The sequence below is a fragment of the Stegodyphus dumicola genome, chromosome 9, assembly GCF_044657685.1.
Source record: "Stegodyphus dumicola isolate Sdum_Otavi_A_Nest chromosome 9, ASM4465768v1".
In the NCBI taxonomy this organism is placed as follows: domain Eukaryota; kingdom Metazoa; phylum Arthropoda; class Arachnida; order Araneae; family Eresidae; genus Stegodyphus; species Stegodyphus dumicola.
In genome coordinates this window covers 151,993,643-152,009,768 of record NC_140776.1, presented here as the reverse complement: position 1 = coordinate 152,009,768, position 16,126 = coordinate 151,993,643, and the positions used below count along the sequence as shown (strand labels likewise).

The window sequence follows — 16,126 nt, the reverse complement described above, 5'->3', positions numbered from 1 at the left end:
AGAAACCTTACAACATAATTTGTACCTTTTTAAATAATTGCGCTCGTGCCTACTCATTAGCTAAGCACTTGAATCATTATACAGAAAATTTTGAACTTACATAGATTATTTGTTTACTGGATTTTAAATACTATGTAAGGATTATGTTAATTTTATTAACAGTTAAATTTTGAGTTGATCTTCCTTTCTTATTGCTTCTTAATTTCAACTTACCACTTCCGGCCAGAACGTAGTTTTAGAATCACGTCTGAAAGCTAATGAGGAAGAGCGGTATTTAACCCCGAAGTTCTATTGTCTTAGTGAGAGAGATACCAGATATTCTGGCTAGCACGCGTCTGCCTTTTTAGGGTACTCTCTCGTAAGCTATTATCACGCTCGGCCGTACTTTAGGCCCTTTATAGCTTCGCAGTCAATTAGCGTTAAGGGGCCAACTCTGTTAGAATTTTGATACCTTCGGCTATATCTCTTTAGTTAAGATTAGTTTAGTTTAGTTCTAAGTCTCTTAAATTCAAGCCCAAGTGTCGGCTTTATTGTAAAGGGTGTCCCCAAATTAACGCAAGATTTGAATTCAATATAAAAGAGAGTTTTTAGTCTTTAGATATTTATTTTTTAATCATAAAGTACATAGGATAGAGTTATTTATGGAATAACACATCGGGCAAATGGCCTCCACGGCTTTGCTGTCACATACGCACCCTTTTGTCGAAATGTTTCCTGACCTTTCTGCATAATTGTGGCTGAATTTCGTTGATGCAGCGTTTAATTTCCTCTTGTAATGCACGTGTGGTTGTAGAATTGTTCACATAGACCTTTTACTTCGAATAATCCCATAAGAAAAAATCTAATGGTGTTAAATCACATGATCTAGGGGGGCAATTCTAATCATCGAAATGAGAGATTACACGATCTGGAAATGTCTCATGCAGTAATTGAATTGTTTCATTGGCTGTATAGCATGCGGCACCATCTTGTTGAAACCACATATTGGCCACATCAATATCATCCAATTTCGGTAGAAAGAACTGTGTTATCATGTCGCGATATCGAGCACCATCTGCTTGACCAGCCTCATTCTCAAAAATATATGGTCCGATGATGCCTCCTGCCCAACATCCGCACCAGTGACACGTTGGGGGGGCATTTTTTTTCGCTAATCACACGTGGGTTCTACGAACCCCAAACACGGCAATTTTGGTGATTAGCAAAGTCATCGAGGTGAAAATGTGCTTCGTCGCTTAGGATTATTTAGCTCGAAAAACCAGCATCCACTTTTTGATGATTAATAATCCATTCCACGAACTCTCTTTGCTGTTCATGGTCATTAGGCTTCAGTTGTTGTGTTAATTGAATTTTGTAAGCATAAACACACAGATCTTTCGTAAGTATATGCTGTAGAGAGCTTCTTGAAATTTGCAATTCTTGTCCACGATGCCGAATTGATGTTCCTAGATTTTCACCAACACTCTCACGCACTGCTTCAATATTGACATTTGAACGGCTAGTTTTGGGACGACCGGTGTGTTTAGCGTCTCCAACTGATCAGTCTCCACGAATTTTTCAATTAATCTTTTCACACTTGACGAGGTTAAAACACTATTTTTACCATATTTTGTATAAAATTTTCGAACTGCGGCAGTCAGACTTTCATTATTTTAAAAATATTGTTCAATAATGAAGACACGTTGTTGTATCGTATAACGCTCCATTTTCACTAACCGTAAAATATCGGCCTTCAAACTGTAAACGCAACGTATTAATTTTATTTAAAATGTATTTTCCCGATTGGCAAGAACAGTTTTTTTTTTCAGAACGATAATATTTTTGAACTGTAAGTTTTTTGAGCAGTAAGGTTGACGGTAATGTTTCTGAATAAAGTAAGTGTTTAACAATTAATGTTTGACGGAATGTGTTTTTAATAAAGGAACTAATTAAATGCTAACATTTCAGAAGTGGGATAAACTAGAATTATTATCTAGATTTAACAACGTATTGCCTTAACGTACGCTAAACCTAAACTGAATGCGGAAGCTCGCCAAAACTGAAAGTAGAAAGGTACGTGAATTTATAAACTGTTTATGTTATGTCTAAGTATTAAACGGAAAGAACTTAAGTATAATTATTGTATTAGTATTTGAAAATTGAAGTCTAGGATGGCTTATTTGGCAAGAGGCAAAAAATGTGATTTAAAAGAACTTGCTTTGGAACTTGATGTAGATGTCCCTTCTGATATTAAAATTGTAGGCTTAAGAGATATGATTTTGAATAGTAAGAATTATAACGAAGACTTTACTAAACAAATGCTAGATAGAATTATAAATGATCGTTTAGACAGGGAAAAGTTAGAAATTTTAGAAAAAGATAAGCAAAGAGCATTTGAAATGGAAATTATAGAAAAAGATAAGCAAAGAGCATTTGAAATGGAAATTATAGAAAGAGATAAGCAAAGAACTTTTGAACTTGAAAAATTGAAAATAGAAGCAGAAATCAGAAGTAGTAATGTAAATGATTCTGTTTCTTCTAATGTTAGTAGAAGTAATATTTGTGATATGAGTAAATTAATGCATAAGTATGATTTGAATGAAGGTGATATAAGTTTTTATTCAGTTTTATTTGAGAGACAGGCACGACGTATTGGGTTAGAAGAACAAAACTGGGTTTCTCAGCTGTTGGGTCTATTGCCTTATGAAATAACTCAATTAATTGCCCGTGAATCAGAAGAGAAAGTTAACGACTATAAGCACGTTAAACAACTGCTACTGAGAAAATTTAAGTTAAGCCCTGAACAGTTTCGGCAAAAGTTCGTTGATCATATTAAAACGTTGCGTAATACGTGGAAGGACTTCACGTTTGAATTAAAAAATTATTTTGAAGAGTGGCTTGCTGGATTAAATGTAACATATTTTGATTCTTAAGAACAACTTATTATTACTGATCAATTAAAGAAGACGGTCCCTGCTGCTATCCGAGACCATTTCATTGATGATTGGTCTAAATTCATTAATCCTGAAGAGTTGGCTGAAAAACTAGATGAATATGAAAATATTCGGGCAGGGATAAAAGTATTTCGAGTAGAAAAGAAAACTTTTAGGCATAATTTTAAGCCCAAATCTGGTTCTAAATTTTATGAAGGATCCTATAATCAGTATTCAAGACAAAGAAATGTTAAGATTCCTTGCAGACAGATGGTAATTTCAAAGTGGATTTTAAAAACAGTTTTGATAATAAATACAATCTGAGAAATAAATTTTATAAAACAGACGAAAGGAAAAGGGAATATAATCCTGGCATCCGCAATGAAAAGGGTGAGCCGAAATGCTTCAATTGTAATGATTATGGACATATAGCGACGGATTGTCCTCAGCCTAAAAAAGAAATTATTTGCAGGAAATGTAATGAAAAGGGTCATACTTTTAAAAGGTGTACGTCTAAGAATCCAGACTTGACAAATGTTAAAAATAATTTATCCGTGAACCAGAATTCAGGTATCTAATAAAACTGATGAAATAAATAACGGTTATGTTTTAATAAGTGGATCGGAAGATGAGTTGGGCTCATGATGAGTTGGGCTCAGATGAGTTGGAAGTAATACAGGGAGAAACAGTGATACCAGTCACTAACTAAAGCGATCGAAAACTAATTTTGAAAAAGAATCAATGTATCGGTAGAGCGGAAGTAGCAGAATTAGTTGAACCAAGTTCAGATCAGAAAACTGAAAATTCAAGTCAAAAGGAAATACTGATAATAAATGAAATTAAGAAGTCTAGGAGACCGATTACTTTAGAAGAAATTAAAGTTAATAACAATATTACGCCAGAGAGAAAACAGGAAGTTTTACATTTGATAAATGAGTATCGAGATTGTTTTGCATTAAATATGGAGGAATTAGGGTGTACAAACTTAACAAAAATGGATATTAAAGAAATTGAAGGGAGTAAGCCTATTTGCATGAAGTCGTATAAAACCAATGCCGAAGAGCGTGCTTCTATAAAGAAGATAATAAATGAATGGAAGAAATATGGAATTGTTACTGAAACAAGATCTCCGTATGCTAGTCCAGTTTTACTCGTAAAGAAAAAAACAAGTGAATTACGATTAGTGATAGATTATAGAAAGTTGAATTCGCAAACTGTTAAAGATAAATTTCCATTCCCTAGGATAGATGATCTTCTTGAATGTCTTAGTAAGTGTAAAGTTTTCACTACATTGGACTTAGCTCATGGATATTTGCAGATTCCTTTAACTGAAGAAGCGAAACTGAAAACAGCTTTCATCACTCCAGATGATACTGGTCAATTTGAAGGTATGATCTTTGGGTTAGCTAATGCACCTGCAGAATTTCAGGGACATATGAATCAAGTTTTAGGTCCATTGCTTAGTAAAGAAGTTTTGTGCTATTTGGACGACATATTAATTCCGGCTAAATCTTGGGAAGAAATGATGGAAAAACTTAGGAAAGTGTTTGATAGATTGAGAGAAGCAATGCTGACATTGAAACTGACAAAATGTGAATTTGGAAAAGATGAAGTTCAGTATTTGGGATTTCTAATAAAATCAAATGGTATGCAACCTGGACCAAGAAAAGTACGAGCCATATTAAACTTTCCTAAACCAACCAATGAACATGAAGTTAAACAATTTTTAGGTCTTACAAGTTTCTTTAGAAGGTTTGTACCGAAATACGCAGAGTAAGCTGAGCCGCTAACGAGACTGACGAGAAAGGATGAAACATTTCGTTGGAACGAAGATCAGCAAGAAGCATTCAGTACTTTAAAGGATCACTTAACTAATGAACCAATACTAGCATTATATAATCCCGAAGCAGAGACTGAAGTGCACACAGACGCGAGCAACAAAGGGCTGGCAGGAATGCTGTTGCAAAAAGGTGAAGATAGAAAGTGGCATTTAGTTTATTGTGTAAGTAAAGGGACAACAGAAACAGAAAAGAATTATCATTCAAGCAAATTAGAATTAATGGCTATAGTTTGGACTTTGACACGACTTCGACAATTTTTAGTTGGAATCCGATTTACGGTAATTACAGACTGCCAAGCTTTAGTTTATTTAAACGCGAAGAAAACTTCAAATCCTCAGATAGCAAGGTGGAGTAATCTGATCCAGGAATACAATCTTGAAATAAAGCACAGGCAAGGCAAAAGAATGAGTCACATAGATGCATTGAGCCGATCGCCAGTTGATCAGCCAGAAGAAACTTTATAATTGAAAACAACTTGGAGGTTTGTTTAACGCTAACGATAGATGAACAAATTCTTATGATTCAGCATTCAGATCCAGAATTACGCAAATTAATAGACATTTTAAAGAAAAAGATAAATGATAGAACGAATGCAGAGAAATATGTAACTGAAAATTACGTCTTGAAGAATAATCGATTGTTTCGTAAAGTGAAAGATCAGGAAAAGGAGAAATTGTTATATGTCATACCTAAATCGATGAGAAAAGGTATTGTAGTAAAATTTCACGATCTTTTGGGACATTTTTCAGCAGACAGAACTGTTGCCAAAATAAAGGAATCATACTGGTTTAAAGGAATGAAACGATATATTATGCGTCACATTTCGATGTGTTTCGAATGCCTAGTAAATAAAATGCCTAGTGGTAAGAAACAAGGAGTACTGCATCCAATTAGACCTGGTAGAAGACCTTTTGCAATTATACATATAGATCATTTAGGATCATTCGTAAAACGTTCAAGAGGAAATACAGAATTATTTGTAATAATTGATAATTTTACGAGATTTACACGCTTATATCCTATGAAAAGTATTGCAACCAAGTATGTGTTAGTTGCATTGAAGAGTTTTGTAGATGATTTTGGGTTACCAGAAAAAATTATCAGCGATAGAGGAACATGTTTCACAGCGAAGGAATTTCGAGAGTACTGTCAAAATAATGGAATCAGTCATACACTCAATTCAACTCAACATCCAAGTGGTAATGGAATGGTGGAAAGAGCAAATCAAACAATTTTGGCTACGATTAAAACGAGTATGGAAAATCCGAATCAGAGAGACTGGGACAAAAAGATTAAGGGATGCGAAAGAAATTTAAACAATATGATAAATAAGACTACAAATAAAACTCCTTTCGAAATGCTTCACGGTTATTCACCAAAATTTAACGACGGATTGATGAGGATGATTACAAATGCAGACGCAGATGAATGGGAGAATCCAGTAATCTTACAGAATGAAGCTAGAAAGAGAATTGAAGATATGCAGATGAAAATGAAAGCAAATTATGACAAGAAGAAAAGTAATTCTTTAACATTCGAACGAGGAGAAATAGTAGTTATGAGAAGAGTACCTAAATCAACTGGAGAATCAACCAAAACACAACAAAAGTATCGAGGACCTTTGGTAGTTACAGAAGTTTTACCAAGTGATACCTATAGAGTGACTTAATTAGAAGAGAAGATGAAAGGACATTTCTTTAGTACGACGCTCATGTGAGCCAATTAAAGTCATGGCAGTGTCAAGCTGAATCAGAAGAAGACGATGATGATGGTGATGACATTACTGTTACTGGGGATAACGATAACAACACGCCGCATATTACTAAAACTAGGACACGGAAAAAGAATAGAAAACGACGCTGAATCTATATGACAGCTAAAGACTTTCGAACTATAAACATTAATATTGCAGATTTAATTTTTTTAAATATAAGTTCTTAATGTTCCGAGGTCGTAACTAAGTCAGGATGCCCGAATGTAAACGCAACGTATTAATTTTATTTAAAATGTATTTTCCCGATTGGCAACAACAGTTTTTTTTTTCAGAACGATAATATTTTTGAACTGTAAGTTTTTTGAGCAGTAAGGTTGACGGTAATGTTTCTGAATAAAGCAAGTGTTTAACAATTAATGTTTGACGGAATATGTTTTTAATAAAGGAACTAATTAAATGCTAACAAAACTGTTCTTCTTTCAGGATTGCCAACAACGTAATGCAAAAATGCGGCCAAATAAAAATCTTGCGTTAATTTTGGGACACCCTTTGCAACTTCAGGTCGGAGTTTGTTAAACTTTAATTGGAATAATAAAGGGTCTTTTAACCTTTTCCAAGTTTTGTTTTACTGTCTCACGAACTCCAGCGATCATTCGCTTAAGTTTTTAAGATTCTTCACATCCAACTGTAACTTAGAATTACACAGTGGAGAATATCACAACTTAAAACAAGCTTTAACAACTAGAGTTTACTGAATGATTCTTTCTAAGATGGTATTAGCAATGGAAGCGCAGCCCAAATTTTTTAGCCAATCCAGCAAATTTGTCACTCAAGTTTATGGAAATAAAACTAAAGGCTTATATCAAGTAATTTGGATCAAGAATGGAATTTAGGTGTCCATTTCAATTTTAACATAAATTTAAATTTCGAATGATTGAAAAAATGTTGAAAGAAAATGTTGAAGATTGCTTTTACAAACTTACCTTTTTTTTTTTTTTAATTTATTACGTGCTTCGTCCTTAGGCACTTATACGGAAAGGGAGGGATGCCCCGTGGAGGTTTTTTTTTAGGGAAACTGCCTCGTATCTACGTTACACATGAGCAAAACCACGGAAACGTCCATGCAGCCAGCCCGTTCGCCAGGACTCGAACCCTGGACTTAATTACCAGTGTTCAGTGGCTTTTACCGCTCGGCCGCTGGCCTACTTATCCACCAGTTAAAACGTAGGCAACTCTCAAAAGAAATTGTTCAACACAATAAAAAACAAACCAAACCGAATGAGTACTTTGAGGAAAATGGGCTCAATGTACTTCGTTCTATATGGCATGAAGACTTTAAAGCAACTTTTTTTCTCTTTGCATGCAAACGTCGCTAAATTGAAAACCTAATTTATATTTCTGTAAGTGTTCAAAGAGAATTTGAATGAAAACTTGCAATATACTTCATTAGCTTGCCTCAAACAGTTGCCGAATAAACACCGTCTATTACTACAAGTTTTACAATATAAAATGCATTAAAGATCATTCGATATATCAGGTGCAAATTCCTGAGATTTCTACTATATTTATTATTGCTTTTTAAATGCAATTAATTATTCATTACTATAATAATTAACTATTTGTAACTATAAATAACAAAATTCTGTTACTTAATAGGCATATTAAATAACAGAATTTTCCCTTTGTATAATGATTATCAATCTGGTGTGGTGTATTTAATTATGGCAAAGCACTCTAGGGCTATCTGCCTAAGGGGAGGGATGCCTTTCGTGGAGGACTTTCTAAGGGAAACTGGCTCGTATACACCGATTATCAATCTGAGAAACGCTATTAAAAAGATATTTTCAATAAAAAAATTTTTTAATTTTTTCCATTAGATCATAAAATATCGATACAAATAGAAACTTTGTCTATTCTATATTGCTTAAAAATTATTTCTTTATCTTAAATGGCATATTTTCATTGAAATATCTTTTTTCAAAGTTGGTGTTTGGAAAAAAAAACAGTTACATCTTTTATGTTTATAAATTAATAAGATTGCAATTTTTAAGTCAAGGTTTTTCAAATCTTTCTAAAATTAACATTTTTCTAAAAGTTTTGCATTGCTTAAAAGTGTAAATCAGTGTAAATATTGCTTTAAACTAATATAATAAGTTCAAATGAAGATAGAGAAATAGAAAATGTGCCTTCTTACTCACGCCAATAGCTGTTTCATTACATGCAGCCGAAAAAATAAAAGAATCGACGACATCGTTAGAATAACAGAATCAATAAATTTTAAATAATAATAATTGACAACTTAAAATTGAGTTCGCATCTGATTGTATAAAATAAGTAACTAACACGTTATTTTCCATAACATACACTGAGCTCTTTTTTTTTTTTTTTTTTAGCTTGAGAAAAGATGCGAATTTTCTTATTCTAGTACAGTACGCATGTGTTGCTGATCCTCACAACGCAATGTTAATTTTAGACTTACTTCGTTGCATGCATACTGTTTTCCATTTTTATCTTTTCCATACATCTTATATGATTTTGACTTTTTGTAAACTTACGGATATTCTTAAACTTGAGCTTTTCAATCAACTTATATATCTCTTCTTAATCTGCAACAATATATTTCCATATTCGTTACTTTCTTTTACTAAGCTCTTTATAAATATATTGACACTAGTTCTTATTTTTCGGGTTTTTGCTTTCATTGTAAACATAGGTATATAATACACGAATACATAAGTAAAAACAATGATCATTTAATACGGGAAGTCTCTTACAGGCTTAACCATAATAGTGAATATCACAAACTGTTTTAATATTTATGTAAAAAACTTATGTATGTTAACTCATGCAAAAACTGAAGCAAAATGGAATATATTTTAATTTCCCCTTTTACATAATTCTGTTATTTTACATATTTTATGAGTTTTTCCCTTAAATTAGTAATATCTCGTAATAAATGGCAATCATTTATTTATTTATTTATTTATTGTTTTCTGTCTTTCATAAGTTATCATTTCTGAATGTGTTTGAATCTGCTTGCAAAAAATATTTATGACTTAAATTCCATGCTCATTGTAAGTAGTTTCACGAAAAAAAAAAAAAAAAAAAAAAAAAAAACTGTTTTCTATTTAATTCTAAAGCATTCAGTGCCTATACATTTTACAAGTTGTTCGACAAACTTTATTTCCTTAAATATTGACCTTAAGCATATGCTTCCAAAGTCTCTTAAAATAAGAGGGGGGAGTTTTCGGGAACAGTTCCAAAATTATGTATTGGAAAGTTTTTTAAATGTAAAATTTAATTTTTTTTTTAAATATTTCCGATAGCCCAAAAATTCAAGCTAGTTTTCCTTAAATCTTAGTAACTGTAATACAGGAAATTTTGCTAATTAAGTTCGCAGAAGTATTGGAGAAGAAATTTACTGGTTTTGACAACTTTTCGGTATCTACTGTCAATAGGAATTCAAGATTTTTTGACAAATTTTAGGGATCAAACGTTTGTGTGTCTGAGATTAATAGATCCACCCTAGGTAAGCTAGCATTCGTTATTAAATTTATAAACAGCCCTAGAAAATATTAATTTGTATAACTCTGCAAAATTACACGCAAAGGCAAAATTCATATTATGTTTAATTTATCATAGTTTAGTGGAGACGAAACTGAAGCTAACTGAACATTTTACTCTGCAGAATTTTACTCCACATAAAACGTTAAACTTTACATCTACAGAGGCCTTCAAACTCGGATTTTGAAAAGGTAAAGAAAATTCTGAGCTTTACGTTTTGACCTTTTGTTACGAGAAACTCATGTCTGAAGCCAGTACTTAAAGAAACTAAGTTCATAGTCTTTATTTCGAGTACTTTATTTGTCTGAGATCAAAATTTAAAGTAACTAAGTTCCTAGTCTTTATTTCGAATACTCTGAATACATTTGTCTAAGGTCAATGTATAACTTCTTTGTCTGAAATCAATATTTAAGGTAACTAAGTTCGTGGTCTTTATTTCGAATACTCTGTATAAGTTATTTGTCTGAGATCAATATTTAAGGAAACTAAGTTCGTAGTTTTTATTTCGAATACTTTGTATAACTTATTATATCTATTAAACAATTAATTCTTTTTTTCTTTGCTCAATCTACAGAAAACACTTTGGAATTCAAAACTTCCATGAGCACCTTCATGTCACAAACTATTGTCAATGGAGCACTAGTGGTAGACACATTTTTCTTTCTCGGGTAAGTGAAAACTTGAGTGCAGTATATCTTAGTGCAAAATATATTTTGAATTCATTTTCACAAATTACTGGAAAATTTATTAAACGCCAGATTTTTAAAATGGATTACTTTTTCAAGAAAAGTAAGCTGTTTTTTTATATCCAAATCCTTAATTTGACAACACAACATTATTTTGATTTTTTTTATGTGAATGCGATTGAAGATTTTTACTTAAGCGTACTGAAGAATTTTTACTTATGTGCAATAATATCAAAAATCGAATTAAGAAAATTTTTGTACTCAAATGTTATGTGAAATGTATCACAAAACAGTGTTTTGGTCTGCAAATCAATATTTTCAGCTACTGATCGAAGAAAAAATAAATGTTAATTGTTTGGTCTTCCAAGTTACATGGTATTTTTACTATTGTTCACGTTTAATACAGAAATTTGTATTTAAATTTGGGTAATAAAAATTCGTTAATCTTTGGAGTATGGTAACAGGTAGTTTGGCGACATTTTGGTAAGGCGATAAAGGTTGCTAGCTAGGACTTTAGCAGTGTACATGGATAAAGTCAAGAGTGTGCGCAATGTCATTTTTGTGCAATTCTGGGATGCTTTTTTAAGTGAAAATAGGTCTACGTGTACATGAATACCGTGTATGTGCAGTTCTTAAAAACGCGGCAAGCAGTTTGCGATTCTGCACTTTCTCCCAATTTCGCACCTAGTTCTAGCATAAGCGTAATTCGGCTAGCAGATTGTTGGAAAAAAATGTTGAGTTAAAAAAAAAAGTGCTTTTACTTCGTGAAAACAAAATGGCGTTCAAACAAAAACTAGCAGGTTGTTGTAGCAGGGTTGGTCGCCAAATTTTCGCCAAAAAATCGCCAAGTCACCATAATCGAAAGATCAACCTAAAAATTAACTGAAATTAAGAAATTTTAGATTTAAAAAATTAGAAACTAATACTTCTGAAAAATTTTTACAAACTTTAAACATCTTATAATAGGAAAGGTAAAGAATAAAAAATGCGTGTGACTTCGAGGCAGTCAGCTGATCAATGTTTAGATTTACAGAGCGTTAAACATTCCATACCTATGTATATATATTCTATATACTATTTATATTTGAGATGTAAATTGCTGAAATCTTCAATTGCAAACATTGTTATTGCTTGAAGTCATAAAAATAGTTCAAAATTTTTTGTTCTTTTAGTATATTCGCCAATCGCAAAGTGTATACGAATTATTAACTAAAAAGAAATAAATGAGTATTTGAAAACATTAGGAAACATCAAAATGTTTAATTCAATTATGCTTTGTTTTAAAGCTGAGAGTAGCAACGATTTGTAAAGCAGTTTAAATGAATCAAGATCCTGGATTACTGCATGGAGAAATTGGTTTTTACTTCCTTGCACGAAGTAAAGAAAGTATTGTAATCGCAAAAAATTTCGGGTATCGTATTTTAACGGAAATATCCATTTTGACTTTTACAGAATTCATTTGGAAGATTTTTTTGCATGACGCCTGTACGGACGGACAGAATAAAAGATTCTTTTCTCCGAAACTGATTATAAAATGGATTTAAAATGGATTCGGAAGGGATTTTTTTCATGACGTCTGTACATACCTACTTACGTAGATAGATATATCTTGCATAATTAGCCTCAGAACCTTAAACTTTGGTGTATGGGACTTCTATAAGATCTGGCTGTGCAGCTCGTTTTTTTATTGCAATCGGTAGTACGAAACATATATATACACTGGTGTGCAAAACTTAAGGACGAGAAGACGGTTTTTTCAATATAATTTTGTACAAAAACTTTCCAAATCAACACATTTAATACCGTAAGATCCCCAATACGTAAGGACATGAGTAATGTAAGCAACACTTACTAAAAGAGAAATCAGTGGGATAAAAAGAAGCTTTATTGAAAAAGTAGCATGGAGCGCAATGCGACTGAAGGCCGAAACATCCCTGTGATGGGTGTCCAGAAAGAAACATCCGGTCTTTAATAGGGAATATGATCCTCCCTGACTGCTAGGCAGGTTTCACAGCGTCTGCCCATGCTGAGAATGAGGGTGTCAATGAGTTGTTGAGGCATTGCTGCCCATTCGTCTTGCAGCGCCAATCGAAGCTCCGGAATCGTTACTGGTGGTAAGGTACGAGCTGCCAAGCGTCTGACTAGAAAATCACATACATGCTCGATGGGATTGAGATCCGGAGATCGTGCCGGCCAATCCAAACGTTCAATATCCTCACTCTCTAAGAGCTGTTCGGCAGCTACTGTGCGATGACATTGTGCATTGTCGTCCATGAAAAGGAACTGCGGACCCATAGCGCCTCTAAAAAGACGCACATATGGAAGAAGAATCTCGTTACAATAACGGGTCCCGTTGACTGAACCTGCGTCGAAGATGTGAAGGTCTGTACGACTACCAAGCATGATGCCTCCCCAAACGAGAACACCGCCACCTCCATACCTGTCCCTTTCAATGATGTTCGAGGGATGATTGCGGCTTCCCCGCTCTCTCCAGATGAGTATGCGATGAGAATCGCTACTCATACTGAATCTGCTCTCATCTGTAAAGAGTACCATTCATTGTCTCTCCAATTCCGGTGTTCCCGGCACCACAGAGAACGCCTTCTCCGATGGGCAGGCGTTAGAGGTTCACACCGTACAGGGCGTCGTGCAAACAGACCACCACCGTGCAGTCTTCTGGCCAAGGTAAAGCGCGATATCGGTCGTCCAGTCGCCTGTGTCGTGTGTCTAGCGATTTCTCCCGCTGTCTACCGCCTGTTTCTTCTGGCCTGTAAGGTAATATACCGGTCATCTGCGGGTGTGGTTCCTCGTGGAAGACCACTACTAAACCCCCGGATAGCTGTTCCTGTAGTTTGAAATTGTCTCCAAAGTCGTGAAACGATGCTGTGAGCAATTCCGAACTCTGCCGCCACACTTGTCACACTGCGGCCTTCCTCCAACTTCCCAATGATTCGACCTCGGGTAAAAGCATCCAGATGTCGTCTAACAGATTGATTATTCGCCATTTCTCGCTGAGGCAGCAACTCGGTGTGATTTTAACTGCTATACGGCATGCAATCTCTTTGCCAGAAATACTGATCTTACACCGACAACATGCTTTATATTACTCAGACACTCCCCCATTACGTCTACCTGCATATCTGCGCATGTGCTACCGTACATCACCTTAATCTCCTGATTGGTCTTTCTGTCCGCTCTGCCTCTTCGTTCAGCTGATATGCTAATTTTTCGACTTCGTCCTTAATTTTTGCACACCAGTGTATGTCCACCTCTATACCCGGCTTAAAAGCCCTTATTCGGCTTTTACTTGCGCAATTGTGGTTCGTAGTCTTGTACTTTCCATTACAGAAATATTTTAAATGACGAATACATTCATGTTTTGGTAATGTCAAATTAAAAAAAATACTTTCGAAAAATAATGAATAAAGCTCTTATTGCTATCGCTGGGTTCTTATAATTATATTTTGTAAACTTTTATAATCGTTACAGAAAAACAAAATTATAAAAATTTTTTCTCCCTTCCGGACAAAAATCGATATGGATATTTAATTTTAAAATTTGCAATTTTTTATGTCATTTTCAACATGCCTTGAGAAATCGGTTAATTAAGTTAGAATAATTCGAGTTCATAAGTTTAAATGAAGTGCAGAAAAATATGTATAATTTAATAAGCCGTACAATGAAGGCGTGTGGTGTCAACATCAAATTATCTGAAAAAAAATATCAACATTTGCATGCAAATATTTTTTTCTGAATGAAAATGAATGCTTCTGTAAAGGAATCTTAATCTGTAAATCTGTAAAGGAATTTCATAACTCTGTCATTCAATTGCTTAACTCTAAAACTTGATTTTACCTTACCCGTATTTATTAGTATGAAATACAAATGACTTAATAGCTTAGAGTTTTTAAAGATCACACTTAGATTTTTCTCATAGCGTGCATTTGTAGTCATTACATAGGAAAATCAATCTTTAAACGCTTTTGTTTTATTACAGAGGTTTTCTGACATGCTATTTATTTACAATATTGGTGATACAGAAAAAGCATCCATTTAGCATACCTTTGTATTTGCTCCATCGATTGTGGAGGTAAGTAGGAAAATAATAATGCAGAATTTTCTTATTTTAAAATATTGCATGTTTTATATTCTTTAAACTGTTTGTTTGTACTGACAAAAATTATATACGCCTCGTGTACGTGTAACACTATAATCAAGTTTTGGTAATGCGAGACTGAACTATTCTTTATCGCGCTTCAATACAATGGTTTTAAATACTTTTTACAATAATTTAGCGAAACGGATCCGAATAGCAGAATATTTAAAATAATTTAGCAAAACGGATTTTTACAATAATTTAACAAAACTATAAGTTAAATTTGTAGTTTTGTATTAATTACGAATTATCATAGTAAGGAATTAAAATAAATAAACATCTTAACGTGGAACAATTTTTTTATATTAAATTTAATTTGTAGGTTACATTCTCACCAAAGACATAACATTTAAATAAAGTAAACGTTAGCAAATTGAATTAAATATATGTTTTATAAAAACGAACCAAACTATATTAAATTTATGTCACCTGTTCTTATGGCATTTAACCGTGCTTTAAATAAAACATGAGAGTACCAAAACGAACTAAATTTGTTTCAACGATGCAAATTTGTTTATTATAACACATAAACATCAATCAATAAGTCGCAGTTTAAGTAAATTAAGGAAACTTTCTTTGATCTTACATCTAAAAAAAAAAAATCATCATTTATTTTAAATGTGCTTTAATGCTCCCACTTAAAAAAAATTTATTCTTCTGCTGAACACAAACTTCATGTTGCACATTATTTTATAAAGTTTTCTTTTATTGATTTAAATTCAGCACTGATCAATTAAAAAAATAATTTCGTTTATCTAGCTTTTTTGGAGATCAGCATTTTTTAATGATTAAATTTAAAATTTACAGTTACTCAGTAAAAGACTAAACACCGAAAGCATTAAATCGATTTATACTATTTAGTTAATAATTAGATATTTAATATTAGTGTATTTAATTAATTATGGCAAAGCACACGAGGGCTATCTGCCTAAGAGGAGGGATGCCTTCGTGGAGGACTTTCTAAGGGAAACTGGCTCGTATACACGTTACACATGGGGAAAATCACGAAAACGCCCATGCAGCCAGCCCGTTCGCAGGATTCGAACCTCGGACCGAACTACCAGTGTTCAGCGACTTTACCGCTCGGCCGCTGGTGGGCCTATTTAATATTGAAAGAAGAGACATGGTCTGTCATACTATTTGAGTAATTAAAAATTTTAAGTTAAATAAAATTTAAAGCCAGCATCTTCATTCTCAATTAATTTTGTAAAATTCTAAGAAGCATATTAAAAAATCTGATGTAGCCGTTAACG

General features: G+C 33.4%; 1 protein-coding gene across 2 annotated transcripts in view; it reads left to right on the top strand.

Annotated features, from left to right (window-relative positions):
• Positions 1–16,126, top strand: part of LOC118198764 (nose resistant to fluoxetine protein 6-like) — a 73,823-nt gene that overhangs the window by 24,405 nt on the left and 33,292 nt on the right. For both annotated transcript variants that reach the window (XR_015043117.1, XM_085824247.1), the window contains exons 7-8: positions 10,606–10,699; positions 14,715–14,807. Coding sequence is in view for 1 of the 2 variants with exons in the window: in XM_085824247.1 (XP_085680373.1) it covers positions 10,606–10,699; positions 14,715–14,807 (187 nt within the window). In the remaining variant the exon portion in view is untranslated. The remainder of the gene's footprint in view (positions 1–10,605; positions 10,700–14,714; positions 14,808–16,126) is intronic.